Genomic DNA, 19,398 nt, shown 5'->3' with positions numbered 1-19,398 from the left:
TTAGGTACTTTTTTTTGTAAAAAATTAAACTAAGTTTTATGATTTTGTAATTTATAATTTACCCGATATTAATATTCAATTTGATTGGAGTACAAAATATTAATGATTTAGGGCTTTTTACTTATGTATCCATATAATGAGTACTTTTTCTTCAACTTTTCTGCTTATAACACCAAATAAAAATTTATCTTAAAAGGTGGTCCATTTTATTATAATAATTTTTGATAATTTCTGATTAGGTATTCCTATTATCTCCCAAAGACGTTGGTGCTTAGCCACCTCTGCTGGGGATCTAGTAACGCTCTATGCTGTTTGAATAGTGGTGTTGTAACCACCACTACGAAGTGACGCCATTCAATTTGAATTTTCCCCGGAGCAGCGGCAAATACCCCTAATGGCCTATAGCCGCTTGGCGTGCGCACAGTTCTCGTCGAGCGGTCGTGTCGTCTGAACGTCTCCAGTCGTAGCTCTTCTTTCGGGTCGTATATGTACCAAGCTCCACTGCCAAGTTCCAAAACTAAGCAACTTAAGCCCGAAAATGCGCACTCAAGTACTAGGGTTTTGTTTAACAATTTTGCTAATTGTTTGTCTGTTGTAAACAAAAGACGTAATTAGATGCGGGTGCCAAGTGCCAAGTGGGATCAGAGATGGGGAGTCGTCCGCAGCGGATTCGGCGGATTGGCGACAGCCTGCAGATGCTAACCCGGGAAGCCAGGAGCGAAGTGGTGCGCTGTGAACGTAAGTGGTACTATCCAAAAATGCGATGAACAACCTGAGATAAAATAGATAGATCGTTAATAAAATAAAAAAATATTATTTAAAATATTTTTGTAATACACTATCAAGTTCCAACTTTATTTTCATTATTGTTTAACAGCCTTTTCTTTCGAATATGATTGATAACCCATCATAACTCACCTGGACCTTGTCTGTAATAAATTCATGTATGTCTCATTATCTACTGGGGATTTGCATAAGAGGGCGACGTCATCGCCAATTTCAACATTGGAGCAAGGAATGATTTGGTGTTTATCTATAGGTGACGGAGACCTTATTATGACATGTGTGGAAATGTGGAAATGGATTCAATGGAATTCGTTAGGGCTGGACATGTTTATCGTCTGCCACAAGCATACAAACCACGGGAAATAGTTATGGTTGTTTTTATTGGGTGAAACACATGGTCTATAAATAAGTTTCTTGGGCGGTAATTGTCTAATTACGATTAGCCAAGATTTTTATGGCGTTTTATTTATGGTTTTGTAAATTAGCTTAAGACAAGATTAGATAGGCAGAGTAATCTTATCATTTACAGGTATAGATATATTGAACTACTTATAATGAAGTTATTAGGTTACCAGAGAATTTCCTTACAAAAGTTGTAATATATGAACTGTAACTATAGTATTTTAATGTGCCCATGAGAAATTATTGAAAAGCTTTTCAATAACACCCTCGAGACATCAATAGCTCCCAAGGGACGAGCGTTATGGTTAGATGGAGTTTCGCTTTCGGCTTAAGAAACCAGAAAAAACTCGATGCCTGCCAGGCACGCGATTTGAAACATACCCACATCGACGAGTCCTTCGAAGGCCCTTTGGCCGCTAATTAAGTTCACCTTGGACGTGAAAAAGCGGCGGGTTCTTCCAAGGTCATCGCCGATAATTGCGGCCATGGCAACTGCCCAAAAGCCGAAACAATGGCATGGAAATAAACAGGATTTTTTCGGTCTTTGAATATCAGATTAATGTTCGTCTCTAACTGAGGATACGCAATAATGGAAGACCTAAATGGGGCGGTTCTTTTGTTTATTAATGAAAGGAATATAAATAAACATAAAAGGAATATGGAATTCGTTAAAGAACGGGTAGAATTTAAGGGAGTATAAAACCTGAAAAATATTAAGGAGAAGAGCATAACATGTATTTATATATTGACATGTTTTATGACTGTCTACGACTTCGATTTCAAATTATTATTTTATGTTAATTATTATTCTTTAATTAATCCTACTCCCAATTCCGGTACTACTACGTTTTAACTATATTTTAAAACCCCATGTCGCAGCAAACAAAAAATAAAAATAAAACCATGATTTCCCATCCCACGCACAATATAGTCCCCCAGCACACCTCTATCTATATCTACAAAAAAAATGTTGTGAAAAACAAGAAAACCAGTGAACAATGCGAAAGAACCAGATCAAAACAGAGGCACAAACAAAAACATACCTGGGCAACCAGTTGCAAATTTTAGAAATCAAAACAAACCCGAAGAAGCTCGCTCTTAGGAGCCCCCAAACAAAAAATAAATAAAACAAAGTGGTCTAGAGCTATATAGCTCTCTATAGAGCGAATGAGAGCGAGAGAAGACAAAGTCGACTGGAGAATTATGGATTGCCATATAGTCGCCTCAGTGTCTAAACAGCAGTCACGAACTACGGACGGTCTACGAACGAGTAGTACGCAAAATTTTGGACCCATTCGGTTTTATACATATCTTTTGGATGCGTGCCGAGCGTCGCGTGGTTTAATTTCGGGTTCGGCAATTAACATACCCATCGCTTTTTATGCAAATCGGTGATATCGAAAGAGTGTAAATAACAAACATAAATGTCGAATCGAAAAAGTTGGCCCCTCCCCACAGTTTACGACCTTCAACCCGTCCGCCCAGACGTACATATGTCACTTTTCCCAAACCGAAACACATACTCCGAACGATTTTGAGCCATGGGTTAATTAGAATATATATTCGAGAGCGAGCACAAAAAGGTGTTAATTTCGGTTCGTTACGTATACGTAATGGGCGGGAAAATAGAAATGGAAATTGAAAACCCGAACAACTGTTGTGCGCGCCAAATGTAAATTGATAGCCAAAGTGTTTCAAACTCATTTGCTAAATTTCCTTGTCTACCTTCCATATCTAAACACCCATGTACACCCACACACTTTCGGCAATTTCAAATCAATTAATCTCAATTATTCCGATCGCTCAAGTGAACAGAATCGAGGCGAAAATCAAAAAGTCTCCGCGCTTCATTAAGTTTGCCCAAAAGCAGCAGCTATATTTATTATACCAATTGTTTATTACTTTCCTAATAAATTTCTGTGTGTAGATACCTCGGTTCGCAAAATGAAATATTCTCTATATGGTCCATAAAAATCACAAATCTACACAAATGTGGAGTTAAAACTATAAAACCATGTGCTCGATAAGAATGTTAACAAAATACGTATGCGCTAATTATGATAAAACTTCAAATTTAATGTATTTCTGACGCAAAAATTCCTATCAGCTTCTAAGATTTTTATCAAGAAAGTTTTAAGAAAAAACTTCTAAAAACCGGAAGCGCATGGCACGAAATTTTATAATGTTTTCATAAGCTAGCCACATAAAACTAAGCAAATGTGAAGAAAAAAACTATCAATAGCCATTTTGTGGATAAGAAAAACAATAATTGTGTACAAAATATGTGCGATAAATTTGTTTAATTGAAAAAAGGAAACATAGTAATCCAGAGAAATTCTGAACAACGACAAAAATAACATGCCAAAATGGAGCTGATTAAGAAATACAAAGAAGGGAAGCTAACCACCAGCGATATTCGCAATCTAAATAGTACGTTATTATATATTGTTATATATGTTTATGTTTTTTACGTATTACTAAGGGCAGACCTTGGAACTTAAAATTTATTTTTGGGATGGCCTTGAGAGGGCGGAGGAAGGAAAACAACAAAATAAAAACAAAACCCACAACAAATTCCATTAAAAGCATTAAGAATTTCGAATGTCAAACTGTGAGAGCCAATTGGTTAAATTTGAGGTGAACTGTCTGCAGCTATTGACAGAAAATGTTCAAGTCAATTAAAACCATTTCACGGTTTTGTCCATCAGTCATGGAGACTGATCTTTGGGGGCGCGTCTTTCAGCATCAATAAACCGTTTGAGTATACGTACTCCAATGTTTTGAAAATTTGCAGAGACAGGGACCCACCCAATAATGTATTCGAAATGCGTGACAGTGGAGCAATACTCTATATTTTTCTTTTTTTTGGGTTCTTTGTTTTTTGTTTAACAGAAGTACAATATTCTAAATATTTTTCCATTAACCAGCTAAACGTTCCAAATTTAAACCTTTTTTATAGCGTCAATCGACTCATTAAAGGTGCTAAATTGGCCTAATGCCTTTAGTCCAATGAGCTAATATTAACTGTTTACAAACATTTTCACACCTCCCTTGCTGTTTCTACCGATCATCATGGTAGAAATGTATATAAATATATTCCATTTGATGCAGTTTTCATCTGTCGATAAGTGGAGGAAAGTTTGTTTGAGTGGGCGTAGTTTATAGTACGTATACGCCATGTGGTTCCTGTTAATGGCATTAACAAATTGGCCAAAGTGGCAGGTTTCCGGGAGCCGTCGCAAATATAAACAAGCACTTAATCAGTGGGATGGGGAAATTGTTAACTGTATCAAATGTAAACTTCCTAAAGGATTATTGAAGGAAACTAGTCGTAAAGTTGTTAGTATCCTAATAAAATAGCAAATTAAGAATGGCAACTATATAGTCTGTGGACCCATGTTGCTGTAAATTACATCTGTCTATCCACCAGCCGATTAGTAATATTTATTTATAGTTTTCATTGTGAAGCTTCGCCTCTTTTGGGCCATATTCAGCAACGAAACCTGGCCAAAAGCGGTTGACTGCTAACGACTGCTGAATATTGTTTACCCAAGTTCCGGAGATGAGAGCCGAAAGGGGATTCGAGATGGGAGTGATGTCATTCCATTGGTGCCACTTTTGCGGCGGATCATGCAACGCGCAGTAAATCGCTTCGGATGTATATATAAATGAGTCGGTGGCCGGCCAAAAAGCAGAAAAACATTCAGCTTAATGCGTTCAAAGCACTTGGGGCATGAAATCTGCGGTACCAGCTCGTGATCTATTCTCTCACTCTGCTTATAGATGGACGAACTTGTAAAATACAGTTGTCCATTATGGACCGTAAAATGGAATGGTAATATAACATTTCCCCCGTTTTGACATGTTCCGCTCTGGGACTTTTATTATGAACACCGAGCATAGTCGTATATTTATCCACGAATCTGTTTGTTGACTCTGCCAGCGGATTGTTTTTTCTTTATTTCGAACAATATGCGGGAATATTTGCATCAATTGAAATGAATTTTATTGGGAGGCAGTCACGGTATCGACGTCATCTGAAAATGTTTCGCCCCAACTCGTTAACCGAGCTCTATAACATTTGGCATGATATCATACCTCCGATATAAACTCACACAGAAACGTTAATATACAGAGTCAAGTTCACAGTTAGCCGATTCTTGCACAAAACAAACAAACTCATCAAACCCAGCCCCGAACATAACTAGAAAGCAATAAATTATCGACTGCCTAACCTTCAAGCACTTGTGCTTTCCGTTCTCATAATTTTGTAATCCATAGTTCGCAACAGTGCGTTTACTTGATCTATGGCTCCTGGCAGATCCATAAATAGTTGAATGTCTAAATTCAGCCATGTCTATTTGCGGGCCATTAATTTTACATTCCAATTTGTCAGCGGTTCGTTTGATAGAGCAACATGTGTGTAATGCTAATATATGCCATTGTATTGGTCAAGATCACAGAGGTTTTCAGGAATAATAAAGAATTTTAATAAATAAAATGAGAATATGTTTTGGTTACACTTTGTGTCATTTTCATCATTTAAAACTGAAGTACAACATTTGAAAATCGGAAGGCTTTTTATTTTGTGTCCATTTTTTGCAATTAAAAGTTCTGGAAAATTGATTTTCAGTATGTGTATTATATTTGAAGGTTTTTAATTTACTGAACTAGTTAAATGTAGTTAATTTCTATAAAGTTTTAGATGTACAGTCTTAATTCTCTTTGTTCTTTCTTCCAACTTAGACACCGTAATATGTCTGATGATCCTCGTCGCGGTGTTTTCCATTTTATGGAGTATTTCGCTGCACATGATATCGGGGGATCTGAATGAGGGAATGGGAATCGTTAGTGCCAAACTCATCTTCCGGGAACGCAATATGGATCAATTGAATGATCATAGCAAACAGATCCTTCACAAGGACTTTATCGAAGCCACGCAGAATGCCTATGGCCGAAAGTATTCCGCGCAGGATGTCAAGCCCGATTCGCTGCAAGGCGAGAGCCGTAAGATATCTTTTATATTAACTTGATTCTTGAAAACAAATAACACTTGCTTACAGAAACCACAAAGCCAGGGTATAAGATACCGCATATCTTTGATTCCATTGAGAACCGACCTAAATTGGAGCGTCTCATGGCGGAAAAGAAGGAGGATCTGGTCACGAGCACTACGACTCCGCCGCCAAAGATCACCTTCAATGCTGAGGCAGATCGTCACTTCCTGAGCACAAGTAAAGGGTTATATTTAAATATATTTTTGGGTTTTAAATGATTTCTTTTTCATAAAGTGACCATCGATATTTATTCCACTATTTGGAGTCAAGGCATTGGGGCTCAGTTTGTCTATGCATTTCCCCTCGTATCAGAGATAGTGGCCATCATCTGGACAGCAATGTGTCTGATATTCCAGACAGGCAGCAAAAAGAACTCGTGAGTATTGGGCCTTAAATTAGTTATTTCAATAATAATATTACCCTTTTCAGAGTTCTGCCGAAACCCTGGCGCATTGTAGTGCCTTCGATAATCATTTTCTCGGTGATGAGTCTGGGCAGCGTGCTCTATACGATCCTAACCAATGGTCATCTTAAGCGATTGTGTGGCCAGTTGAGGGGGAACCTCACGGATCCCACTGCCATCAGCTGTGGCAATGCCATCGTCCTGCTGCGTCCCATCGTCCATGACCACAATGTGTCCCATGATACGTATCTGGAGCTATTCCGCTCTAGCTACATCATTGGAATGGTGCTGTGGATCATCGCTCTGCTGGTCATGGTATTGCGATTTATCTTCGCCGTGGATTTCCAGCTGGTGGACGTCGATGAGATTTTCGATAATGACCGGTATGGGGCTCCCCAGGTCCAGATCCAGCCAGTTTATACGGAGGTAGTGCAGCAAAGTAGTCCGCAGCACCAGTCGCAGATGCGTCCCAGATCGGAGGATGACTATCAGAGTGCCAGGTCGCGTTTGAGCGATCTTGCAGTTCCACTTCTGGAGGTGCAGAGCCAGTCCCAGGTTCCGCCCACTAGCTTGGCCTAATCCCACGGCTGGCCCAAGGTTCAGCAATCTCAGGTTTATTTTTATACGATGTGTTAGTGTTTAGTAGATGACGACTAAGTAATATTATATCAACTAATTGGATTATAGTATAAGTTTGGGGGACTCTCCAGTCGAGAGTCCTTAATCAATCGATATTTAATTGATATTGTTCACTGTCTTAGCTTAGGGAACTCGTGCCTCGATATCTTATCCATAAATGTGGCTTTATAGGGAGATGCAGTAGAATCAAAATTTAAGTGTGGTCAATATATTGCATACTTTTAGGCTAAAATATTGTTAAAACAAAATAATTTCAATTTTTAAATTCGTATACCTAGTTAAGCCACATTTTCCAATCGATCCCCTAGATTTTAACCCCTGATAACTTTAATCCAAATGTTTTATTTTAAAAATGCAATAGTCTAACCATTGACAAGTGCGAAAACAAGTGCGAATAAAATACAAATATTGTGTATACGAAGTAAGAAACTCTTCAAGTTCCCGCTTAAAGCAGCTTCATGGTGATGGTCTTGGTTTCCAGGTAGTTGTCCAGACCATCCTTTCCCAGTTCCCTGCCAATTCCCGAGTGCTTGTAGCCACCGAAGGGAGTGGAGGGCAGGACGGCATCATAGCAGTTGATCCACACGGATCCCGCATCCACGTTATTGGCGAACTTCAGGGCCTTGTTGATGTCATTGGTAATAACGCCGGCGGCAAGGCCGTATTGCACATTGTTGGCCCGATCGATGATCTCCTCCAGGGTGCTGAACTTGAAGATCGACTGCACGGGCCCGAAGATCTCCTCCTGGGCAATGCGCATGGTGTCCTTAACATCCGAGAAGACAGTGGGCTCCACGAAGAAACCCACATTGCCGATCCTCTTGCCGCCAGCCTGCAGCTTGGCACCCTCCTTCTGGCCACTCTCGATGTAGCCCAACACCTTGGTCAGCATCTCCTGGTCGATCTGGGGACCCTGCTGCACATCCGCCTCGAAGGGATTGCCCACCTTGCGGGCCTTGGCCTTGGCAGCTGCCTTGGCCACGAACTCATCGTAGATCTTCTCGTGGACATAGGTCCTACTGCCGGCACAGCAACTCTGGCCGTGATTGGAGAACAGGGCCTCGTGGGTGGTCTCCACCGCAAAGTCAACTATATAAGGCGATTAAAATTATAGTTAGGATCAAATTTTCAGAGAAGAAACCACTTACTATCGGCATCATCGAAGACCACCACGGGACTCTTGCCGCCCAACTCCAGGGAGACCCTCTTCAAGTTCGACTTGGCCGCCGCCTGCATCACAATCCTTCCAATGTCCACGGATCCGGTAAAAGCCACCTTGGCAATATCGGGATGCTCACTGATGGCAGCTCCGGCAGTGGGTCCAAATCCGTTCACCACATTGATCACACCAGCCGGGAAACCCGCCTCCTTGGCCAAAGCAGCCATATGGAGGGCAGTCAGAGGAGTCTGCTCCGCGGGCTTCATGATGATGGTGCATCCAACGGCCAAGGCGGGACCCCATTTCCAGGCCAGCATCAGCAGGGGATAGTTCCAGGGGATGATCTGGCCCACCACGCCAATGGGTTCCTTGCGGGTCATCGAGGTGAAGCCTCCAGCGGGAATGGTGTCGCCAAAGAACTTGTCAGTCCAGCCGGCATAATACTGCAGGGTCAACACCGAGTAGGTCACATCGAATAGAGCCTCGGCATAGGGCTTGCCATTGTCCTGGGACTCCAAGCTGGCCAGGAATGCCTTGTCACGATCCATCAAAGCACAGAGTCTGCAGGGGATATATATTACATTTATTCTAGCAATGATATGGGGTCAAACTCACTTGTTCATCAGAGTAGTGCGCTGCAGAGGACTCAACTGGCGCCATTCCGAGTCGCGATGGAAGGCCTTCTTGGCCGCAATCACAGCCCGGTCGATGTCAGCCTATCAACATTTTAATGTATGGTACAATATAATTTTTCCACTTTCCCATATCTCTCTAGAAAACTGCACTTACCTTATCTCCCTCGGAGACTTTTATTATCTCCTTGTTTGTAGCTGGGTTGAAAGTGGCAAAGGTCTTTCCCGACACCGAATCAACGAACTCATTGTTGATGAAGAGCTATAAATAAATCACAGGATTAATAGATTGTGATTTAATAGCCAGTAACCTGAACCCCAGATTCCTCCCCCACCTGACAACAATTGGGTTCGCAGTGTGCATAGCTATGATCAAATCTCATCCACTTTCCCAAACGAATTCCGTGGTGTGCCAGTAATTTGTGCAATTTGTGCATTATTATTAGCCCGGTTTGTCTGCGATTACTTATCCGCTCAAACAAGTTATCAGCCCTGTAGATTGGCCCATTTCAATTTTACGTAGACACGCGACAATGTAAACAATGTCAGGCGAAATTCTAGTCACGATTCCAAATTGTCGAGCTTATGAACAAAACAAAACAGTTGACAGCTAACTAAAGTCGTTTAGGACTATCTTTCGATATTATAATGGCCGATAAGAACCTGTAAGTACTGAGTTTTAAGCTTTCAAGATAAAGTACTCACATAAAGTAGTTAATTGAAAATTACTAAATGGGTATTAGGAGTATTAAGATGTTTTAATTTGGGTTTATAAAATGAAGTTACTTTCTCAGATAGATTATAATTTTAGAAAATAACTGGTAATTTCATCACTGAAAAATAGTATCGATCTATAAAACTCAAAGTCTCATCCGTATCGGAAAAATGGCATGTTCATGTTGGTCCCCTATAAACATATACCTTATCAGCTATAAAGGCCTTTTAATTATTATGGCTTTACTTGGTCTGAATCTGTTCTTGTGGTGATAACAGCTTTAACACCCTGTATCTAAGAACAAACAAGAAGCTGTTTTTTTTCCGAAAAAGTATATTCCTATGTATAAGGAGGCCAGCAGCCAAGAGACGAAAAATCAAATCAAGAATATTTGTAAATTGCGACACAAACAAGTTTAAAGTGGGCTGAGATTTAAGTGGCAAGTTACTATTAGGTAAGGTTTTCCTATTGTAATATATTAAGTGCATCCTATCTGCATTTCGGTTAGGTATATTTAATATGCAGTTGGCAACACAATATTTATACTCACTTTTGTGTACTTGGGCTTGGCGTTGGAATCGGCCATATTGAACAATGTATATGCACTTTTAAGAACTGGAATAGAGACCGGCTGTCTGGGAGTCGTGGCGAAACTGAATTTGAAAAGCTGCCAGATGTCCGTTTATATAGACCCCGATAACTGGCTATCAGCGATTTGTTTTTGCACTGCCGTTCATCACCTTTTTTGCTTTGTTGTGGTCGGTCCTCTGAATTATCTCTACTTTATGCCGGCCGGCAGACAAACAAACATTTCTATATGCACCCTGCCATTTATAGAAATCGTCCATCGATTTTGGAATATTTCTAAATTTAAAATGTATTTCCTAGAATATATTTTTATCAATTCTAAAGTATTGAGCTTAGATCTGTTTTCATATATTTTAAATATATTTTTCCATAACTTTTTGTAGCGCATTAATCAGAGATTAAACTTAGTCTTCGTTTAATTTAGACATCCTTTTGGTGGGTGCTTTATCGCAAAATTCATTTTGTGCATTGCTTCGTTTCTTAAATTGACATACATATGTATTAAAGCTTTTGGTGGTTGGTTTGGGTCTTGGCTATGTATAAATTTTGTAATATTTTTTAGAGGCTTGTCTTATATCATAAAAGGGGTTCCATTGTTGTAGCTTTAAATGTTTAAATAAACCTTAATAATATTGAAAATATTAGTATTATAAGATAACACAGAATATGTTTTTTAATCCGCAGATCTTTTTTTACTGCCATATCTTTACAAATCGGTAAAAAATCAACAAAATTCGAGGATAAACAAATGTATTTAAAGTTTTTCTTTAAATTTTGTTAAATTAATTTAAATTAGTTGCATTTTATTAATATTCCAGTGCGTTATATGTATACTTATAACCAGACTTTATAATCTTATTTTGAATTGGTAAAATCATGTTTTGAACTTAATGGGGTCACCACCTCAGAAACTAGTAGTTTGTATTAGTGGTTTTCCAGCATAGTTTTTGAGCGGGAAACTTTCGTACTGGTAGGTGCGTTGAACCACTCCGTGATCCAGAAATTTCAGTTTGCTTAGCGACTGTGCAATGTAGTTGCTAAAACAGGTGGACAGCTAAGTATAGAAGGTTCAATATTGTAACAGACCCCACCTGTAGTACGCGTAGTCGTAGCGCAGGTAACTGGAGAAGGGCTGCAGTTCCAAACCATCTGGGCAGATAGGATTGCCATGGAGGCTCAAATACTCAAGGTTGGGAAAGAACCTTCTGATCAGTCGCATTGTCGTGGGTAGGTCATTGAACTGAAATCGAATATATTCATTTGATAAGAAATTACAATATTCGGTTGATTGAACTGGGGCTATGAATGGTGTCTATAAACCCACCTCATTTTTATTGAGCATCAGTATCTCCAACTGCGGCAGTGGGCGTGTCAATGTCCTAAGATGAGCCTCATGCATTCGATTGTTGTCCAGGACTAAATGACGCAGTTGCTCAAATTCCGCTAGCCAGGACAGATCCTTCAAGCAGTTGTGGCTCAGATCCAATACTTCTACATGATCAGCATGGCTCTTAACTAATTCCTGAGGCAGTGTTCTTAAATTCTGCTGCACCAAAATAAGCTAAACGAGCGGACGAAAATAATGAGATACGTTTTGTAATCTCGGCTAGATAAGCCTCATTTTCCATTTACCTGACTGTCGTTGTTTTCTGGCGTTTGCATTGCCCTGAGATATATCGTATATGTGGCTAACGAGAGCGTAAGTGGGTTTCGGATACCTCACCGGCGATCTTCTCGTGAGCAACTGAAATGAGTGTTCGATTGTGCCGATGTCGTTAGCCGAATGCTTTTGTCTTTTAATTTTTTAAATACCCTAAACAGGGAGTTTTATCTGGGGATATGAGTTTATAGGAGCTTTCAAGCCCAAACTATATTTTTTGTATAAAATTATGAACATTTTTTTAGAAGAAACTATGGTTTTAATTAAATGAGAACTTTTTTTTAAACAAAACCGTTACTTACCATAAAAATAAAATATTAAAATGATGTATAAAGAAAGATTAATTGCCAATTTATAAATATAGTTATTCCATTTGATAAGAAAAAACTCTCATAATATAATCTTAATTTATTTTGCATTCTTAACTAGATTGGATACAAATTATTTCTAGCTTTCCGAAGCATTTTTCAATGGTTTGAAGCGCTCAAATTTTATTGGGTACAGTAAAGTTGAAACCCTAGACTTCAGTAACCTACTTCATTGGCTCTTTGTTTGCGTTTAATATTGTTTGGCTTCTGCGAGCTTTTTTTCTAGTCTGACGTTTTCCATCATCGCCTGAACTTGTTCAAGGCGAAAGAAGAAAGACGCGAGTGATAAGCTATCATCTTAAATGACATGTAGATGGCGCCAGCGAGCGACTATGATCGCACATCGAGTATACGACAAGTGGGCTTTTAAGGCGTCACACCATTTAGTAACGGCCATTTAGAGGCTAGTCCTTCGACTGGCTTAGACCTCTTCAAATCGGAGCTGGTCAAGTGCAAGTCGTGCGATAAGTGCTCCACAATGGCAAAGTGCTGGTAAATACATTTTTAATTGCCAGTTGGGCTGCAAACAGAGATGACGGCCCACTAAAAAGCCGAAATGAAAAGGCAAATGGAAAGGCTTTGGTCGGCCTGACAAGCGAATTTGTTAGTGGCCTGCAAATGGTTAACTAATTGAACTGGAGGCTGGGGGCTGGGCAAACTAGAGCCAAACAAAAGGAGATGACAGCGTAGATAAACAAAACGCTGGATACAAATTGCGGCTCACAGCATTTAGTCGGGCACTTAATTTAATGAAACCATACGCACAGCCAGATCTTCAGATACTATTCGTATATGATTGCGTATTTTTCAGATACTCTGCGGTAAAAGTAATCAACTTGGCTAACAGCTGTTAGCTGTGGCTGATCCCCCGAAAAGAAAACCCTTTACTTCCAAGTCATTTGACCGCTGTCAGTGACAAAATATTTTCCCCTTGCCTTTGTTCGTCAACCATGTTATTTTTTCCACTACTTACACTCTACTTTTGGCCGTTAATAAGCGTGTGTGTGACTCTATATATAGGCCTTTGATTGTTTTGCGTCTCAATGGGCATTATAATTCAATGTCAATATTTGACCACATGTTGAAAACAATTGTTCCATGGCAAGTGGTCTTCAATTTGGTTAGGCCTTACCTAAAAAGACCCATTCAAAAACGCTGTTATCCTTGGTTTATCTTTAAAAACTAAGAGAGCAAGTCCTGTAAAATCCTGTACAATTAAGGTGGGTTTTCCCCTTAAGGAAACCATTTCAGGTATTCCTAAGTCCATAAAATATCTAATTAAATTGTATTTTTACCAGTTACTTTGATGACTAATCCACAGCACTTAATGCTATATATACGCAGACTTGAGAAATATTTAACTCATTCTAAAACCACTGTATTTCCTTTATTTCAGCGACCAAGTCTGGTATTAGCCTCATTAACATTGCCTTAGGAACCCAGACACGGCAACCATCAAAACACCCTCGTTAATAAAAAAAGTACTCGACTTGCTCCAATTTTAATTACTTCCCACCGGTTGTAAGTGAGTTACATAAAACCGGAGGCGATGATGATGGGCTGGGATAAGGGCCTTCCGCGATAATTGTGCTAAAATCGGATGACCTTGATGGGGCGGAATGGCAAGCGGTGCAAAATCGCTCTTCTTCTCTGCCCCCTCTAATTAACGAGATAATCGACGGACGCCGATCGCTGTAATCATCATCATTTTGCTCCTCCGGGGCTAGCTATTAAGTCTCTTAGCCGAACGATTTGTCAACGTATTGAAAGCGAGGGGAACGGGGAGGAAATAGGAGCACATTTATTCGCCATTTGTCATAATTTACAGAGTGTGGGCTGGAAGACCCAGTTAAAATATATAACATATACTTGCGATCATTTGTTGTTATAAACTTTTTGGAGCATGATTTGCATGTTATGTTTGCATTGCCTTTTTATTTTCGGTGTTGTGTTGTGGTAAAAGTAAAAATACACTTGCTTTGGAGTGTAATAAAAATTATTTAATTTGGTAGTCGAGAGCATTTCTCGGAAATCAGTAAGTCATTTTATGTGGAAGTCAAAATTATTATTGCTTGGGTTAATTTCAGGTTTGGGGTGAGAAAAGAGAGCGAGTAATGTTTATACTTGAATTTGTTTGGGTGTTAATTGATGTAAATGTAAAAGCGCATATTTTTAAGTTATTACATAATTTAAGAAAGTGAATTTGTAGGCCATCTTAATGTCTTAATAATAGTATGCCCACTTCTAGGATAGGTATCCGTATCACTATGTCCACTTAAACCACAAGGTTCGCAGCTTCTTTTGCTCCGATTTTAAAGTCGTATGACCTACGTATTCTCCGGCGCTGGAATGCGCCTCTCCACTGCCATTGGCCAACTAATCGACTTGTGGGCCCACATCTCAATGACAAAGCCCCAAAGCTTCTGCCCCTTCGTGTTGACTGTTGTGCTTCTTCTATGGCTTTTGCTGTTCGTGGCACTTGAGTGCAACAAGTGGCAAGTCAAGAGTCGCATCCCCGCTCGCTCCGTCTATTTTTAAGCTGCTCCGATGGAAATTCCCCCCGAAGAGGGTCGAAACTCCCCGGCAATGTCAATGGAACCGATGCGAAGGGCACCTAAAAAAAAAAAGAAAAGAAGACAAAGCCAATGCCAAGAGGAGAAGGGCAGGAGATCGGATATCGGCGCAAATCAATAACTCATGGATGTGGATGTGCTACTGCACTGTTGACCTGGTTTTCACCAAGTTTCGAACACAATCGATGACACAATCTGCGGCAGCTCCTTTGGGTCTTTCTCACTCTTTCTCTTCGCCAGGGATGGAAAAATATATATTCTTGGGCCCGACTAAATTTTTTCTCATAAGGTACATTGTTTTCGTATTATTCTTCATTAAATGTATTATGTTAATGGGCAACATATCTCTTTAAAAAAATATTATTAACATGATTAAAAAATAATCCTTTATCTCAGTTGAAGATAGTTATTAGCTCCTGGGCTTGAAATGAATCTAAATATCTGACTGAATTAATATTAAGGACATAAAAATCGATCCAAGTTACTGATTTTTCTAAACGCTTCTTGCATTGTAATAAAAAAAATCGTTTAAATGTCAGTTTTTCGCATTATTTTCTAGTTTTAAGATCCATTCATCTTTGCATCCCTGCAATGTTTTTTAACGAGACGAGCCCTTCATGCCCATGTCAGAGGCTGACTCTTTGGGCTTCTTCATCGGTGGCCAAGTGCACCAATTTCCAATCGATTCGATCGGTGACGTAAAGCCCCGAAACCTTGTTGCCATTACGTACGCCCCCCAGCTTCTTGTACCACCTTACAGGTATACCCATAGCCATACCCATAAGTAACATATGTCGGTACAGGCACTCGACATTTCTCCAGCTGGCTGCGTTGAGATGCGTCGTCTGCAATTACGATTTATGATTTCTGTGTGTGGACAGCAAAGTGGACAAGTGTCTCGATTCAGCTGGGTCTGTTTACTTTCGATCCATCGCCGTGTTTTGTGCACCAAATCCAATTAAACGCCGCTCGCTATTCTCTTTATTTGGGTAGCTGATGTTTTGTTTTATTACTTATTGTTTCGATTTCGTTTTCAACGCTTAATGTTAGGCTTCAATTTGAAAATTGATTTTGATTTTGTTACGATTGTTTCGTAATTGTTGTCGTAGGTGTTGAAAGTGTCCGCCGTTGACAGTTGGGGGAAATTATGAACTGGCCTTGAAAAGCCCTTCTTTATTGTGTTATTTTTGGTCTGATGACTGGGTGTATTTTTAGTTGTACGACGAATATGTCAGGGCTAAGAATGGGCTGTAAGCCTTAGTAAAGTGCATTATGGACCATGACTGGGCTCTTTTTGAGTGTTTATAAAAGGAAACTTTAAATAATATTGTTTTATGTACTAATGCAATGGTTGTTAGAAATGACAATATAATGATTTTAAGGCGGGATGTACAAATGTGTTATATATTTTAATATGAGAATAATATTTTTAACGTTAAGGAATATTCATTATGGCAATATGCAGTAAAGTAATATTTTAAATTGGACTTAAAAATCTGTATACTAACAATAACTGTGTTGCCCCATTTTTATTGTCCGTTTTGTAGGTTTTAAGCTAATCCTGTGAAAATATGGATTAACTTTGTGCCGGATGCCCGGGGAATCACTTGACCCGGCTGGCGAGGAGGTCCAAACTGGACAAACAAGTTCCTCGAGGCGTCACATGAATGAACTTCATCAATGGGACTCGGTCGAGTGTGTAATCGTGGGTCACTTTCGATTTCGAGCCAGCGATTTAAGTGCGCTCCAATTGTGAAAATAACACTTGGCGCTCTTCGGCGAAGGTTGCGGCAGCTGCATCTTATGGATGAGAGATATGAGATACAAGATACAAGACATGAGATACTCGTATGAGAGTGTTACACAAACTATATGGATGATTGTAGGCCCAGGGCGTTGATTTTGGACTATGGGGCTGCCCCCTGTTGGCAGACTAAATTTGCAGCCGGGTTTGCTCTAATTTCTCGCTTGTGAACCCAAAAGACACGTGTCGCAGACTCCTCTCTGCATTGGTATCTATATCTTGCCTCTTCGTCGCTTTTGGCCAAGTTCATCCGTCGCTCTTCGCGTCTCTTTTGATGCTTAATTGAATTCATTTTTCGTTTACCTTTTGTAATGAGATCTTGAGCACTCAGCTTCGAACATCGAATCATATAAATTCGGGCAGCGGCGACCAAGTCAGCATCAGTCGAGCATCGTGCTTCTCCAGCGAAGCATCCCATCGAGCCAAAGGATTACGGGTTTATTTAGCAGCCAAGGAATTTCGATTACCAGGAGCAATATGCGTGTCTCGTCGCTGTTCGTTGTGTGCGTGGCCTCCCTGGTGGCCACCACTCTGGGTCGCCCTGAGCCCCCATCCCCCTACTCCTACCACGGATTACCCCAGCAGCAGAGCCAGCGGGCTTTGCCACTAAATGGTGAGTGCCGAGGGATAAAACAACATTGTCTATAAGGGATTGCCATCTCAATTTGGAAAAGTTCTAATTCAAAAGCTTTATATTATATCTTTATGATAAGTCGAAGATTACAAAGTAAAGTAAAGTAAAGTAAAAACTCTTAGTGTTCAAAACATAATAATTGATCATATTTTTTTTGGAACTGCAATTAAATATCATAGTATTTGATTATATTCATTGACTTTAATTATACTTTTTTATTAAATTTAATATTAAAAATTATTTTGCAATTATACATTTAGAAAAACCGGTTTTTGTATGCAAAGATACTGTATCTTAAAAGGATTTTCCTTAAATAATGATCCATATAAATCCAATATTTAATCAAATTTTTCCCTTTTTCCCACCAGTTCACCCCGTGCCCCCTCAGATCTACCAGTCCCTGCCCCAGGAGCAGTCGTTCGCCAACTTCGCTGCCCCCCAGCAGACCTACCTGCCACCACAAATGCAACTAGAGGCCATCGAGCAAGTGGCTCCCACTGCCGCCGCACAGCCCCTGAATGCCTACGATGACAGCTACAACATGGCCCACCGCCTGTCCGGAGTCCAGCATGCCAGTGGCTACAACAACGGCCCCCAGGAGACCAAGGTGCACAAACACATCTACGTCCATGTGCCGCCCAAGGACTTCGAAGAGGAGGATGCCATCCAGACGCGTGTCCACCACCAGCAGGGACCCAAGCAGAAGCACTACAAGATCGTGTTCATCAAGGCGCCATCTGCCCCGGCCATCCGTCAGCCAGTGGTGCCGCCACCACCCCAGAACGAGGAGAAGACCCTGATCTATGTGCTGCACAAGAAGCCGGAGCAGGAGCAGGACATCGTGATCCCGACGGCACCGCCCACCAAGCCCTCGAAGCCGGAGGTGTACTTCATCAAGTACAAGACCAAGAAGGAGGAGGCCCCCGTCTATGGACCCCCGCCAGCGGAGATGGAGCCCCGCCAGGCCACCGCCGAGGACTTTGCTCCTCTGGCCGAGGTCGCCGATGTCCTGCCACCCACTACTTTGGCTCCCGAGCCGGAGGTGGAGCAGCCAGCCGTTCCCGCTGCTGTCTATGGCCCACCCACCGCCGCTGCCTACACCGGTGAGGAGGTGCAGACCACCTTGTCCGCTCCTTCCAACCAGTACCTGCCCCCCGCCACCGCTTCCGCCAACCTGGCCCGCGAGGAGCCCTCGATGGCGCCCATCGTCGTGGAGGAGCAGCAGCAGCCCGAGCAGCGCCTGGCCCCCATCTCATCCCACGTGCCCGCCGCCAGCTACGGTCCTCCCAACCGCTTCTTCCTCAAGAAGCTGAAGTGAAGTGAGACCCGGGCGATGAGAAGGCAGTGATGCCCTAGCCAATTTCACACTTTGTCATAGTCGAATGTCCATTGGATGCACCTCAGCCCAATCCCCTGTTCCCAATTCACACATGCACACGTGCCACATGCAATGTTCCCCTCACATGCACATATCGTTGTTTGTTCGTTTGTAAAACTTGTTACATTTGTTTTAATAAAGTCGAGTAGATAATAAATATCGAATTTAAAAAAAAGAAAAACGTTTTTTACTCCTTTTTGTTAATTAAAAATCACTTATAAAATGTTATTTTAAACATTTTCTTTATTTATGCCTACTACTACTGCCAAAAAATTACTACATATAATTTTATTGTTACTCTCTCTCTTGAACTCTTTTAGCTACCTAATCCATAAACATCTAGTTATTATCTTTTAATATATATTATCAGTTCTTATTTCCTATTCAAACTTAGTATAAGGTACTCTCTACTTCATTAAAAATCAATTGCTATCTGAAACTCTTTTTCTTATATACCAATTCATACTTTCTTTAATGCACAACAAATGGCCCACTCTATCAACATGTGAATCAAAAAAACAGCAATGAATTTTTCGTTTGAGTGGTTTAATGATGGCTAAAATGCCGGCCGAAATGATAATTGACCCTGAGTGAAGACGT

General features: G+C 40.6%; 4 protein-coding genes across 7 annotated transcripts; 2 read left to right on the top strand and 2 right to left on the bottom strand.

Annotated features, from left to right (window-relative positions):
- Window positions 1-433: 433 nt before the first annotated feature.
- On the top strand, window positions 434-7,716 carry LOC108016155 (uncharacterized). Of its 4 annotated transcripts, none has more exons than XM_036819704.3 (6): window positions 2,368-2,461; window positions 3,384-3,618; window positions 5,935-6,195; window positions 6,252-6,422; window positions 6,480-6,621; window positions 6,675-7,716. In XM_036819704.3, the coding sequence occupies exons 2-6, from the start codon at window positions 3,555-3,557 to the stop codon at window positions 7,225-7,227; spliced, it is 1,191 nt and encodes a 396-aa protein (XP_036675599.3). In that variant the 5' UTR covers window positions 2,368-2,461; window positions 3,384-3,554; the 3' UTR covers window positions 7,228-7,716. The 4 variants fall into 4 exon arrangements, with proteins under 4 accessions (XP_036675596.3, XP_036675599.3, XP_036675597.3 ...); XM_036819702.3 differs by having other exon boundaries at window positions 2,414-2,595; XM_036819703.3 differs by having other exon boundaries at window positions 2,419-2,539.
- LOC108016112 (aldehyde dehydrogenase X, mitochondrial) lies at window positions 7,610-10,434 on the bottom strand. Its single transcript, XM_036819700.3, has 5 exons — window positions 10,344-10,434; window positions 9,236-9,340; window positions 9,062-9,162; window positions 8,436-9,007; window positions 7,610-8,376 (listed from the first exon to the last, which is right to left on the bottom strand). The coding sequence occupies exons 1-5, from the start codon at window positions 10,377-10,379 to the stop codon at window positions 7,733-7,735; spliced, it is 1,458 nt and encodes a 485-aa protein (XP_036675595.3). The 5' UTR covers window positions 10,380-10,434; the 3' UTR covers window positions 7,610-7,732.
- A 743-nt stretch (window positions 10,435-11,177) lies between these two features.
- Window positions 11,178-12,160, bottom strand: LOC108016157 (leucine-rich melanocyte differentiation-associated protein). Its single transcript, XM_017082776.4, has 4 exons — window positions 12,014-12,160; window positions 11,706-11,942; window positions 11,473-11,621; window positions 11,178-11,418 (listed from the first exon to the last, which is right to left on the bottom strand). The coding sequence occupies exons 1-4, from the start codon at window positions 12,041-12,043 to the stop codon at window positions 11,286-11,288; spliced, it is 549 nt and encodes a 182-aa protein (XP_016938265.4). The 5' UTR covers window positions 12,044-12,160; the 3' UTR covers window positions 11,178-11,285.
- A 4,999-nt stretch (window positions 12,161-17,159) lies between these two features.
- On the top strand, window positions 17,160-18,942 carry TwdlC (TweedleC). The gene is made up of 2 exons (XM_036819768.3): window positions 17,160-17,399; window positions 17,789-18,942. The coding sequence occupies exons 1-2, from the start codon at window positions 17,264-17,266 to the stop codon at window positions 18,736-18,738; spliced, it is 1,086 nt and encodes a 361-aa protein (XP_036675663.3). The 5' UTR covers window positions 17,160-17,263; the 3' UTR covers window positions 18,739-18,942.
- Window positions 18,943-19,398: the final 456 nt, after the last annotated feature.

This window comes from Drosophila suzukii, chromosome 3, assembly GCF_043229965.1.
Source record: "Drosophila suzukii chromosome 3, CBGP_Dsuzu_IsoJpt1.0, whole genome shotgun sequence".
Lineage (NCBI taxonomy): Eukaryota > Metazoa > Arthropoda > Insecta > Diptera > Drosophilidae > Drosophila > Drosophila suzukii.
The sequence above is the reverse complement of the archived record's forward strand: the minus strand, read 5'-3'. Positions and strand labels throughout refer to the sequence as shown.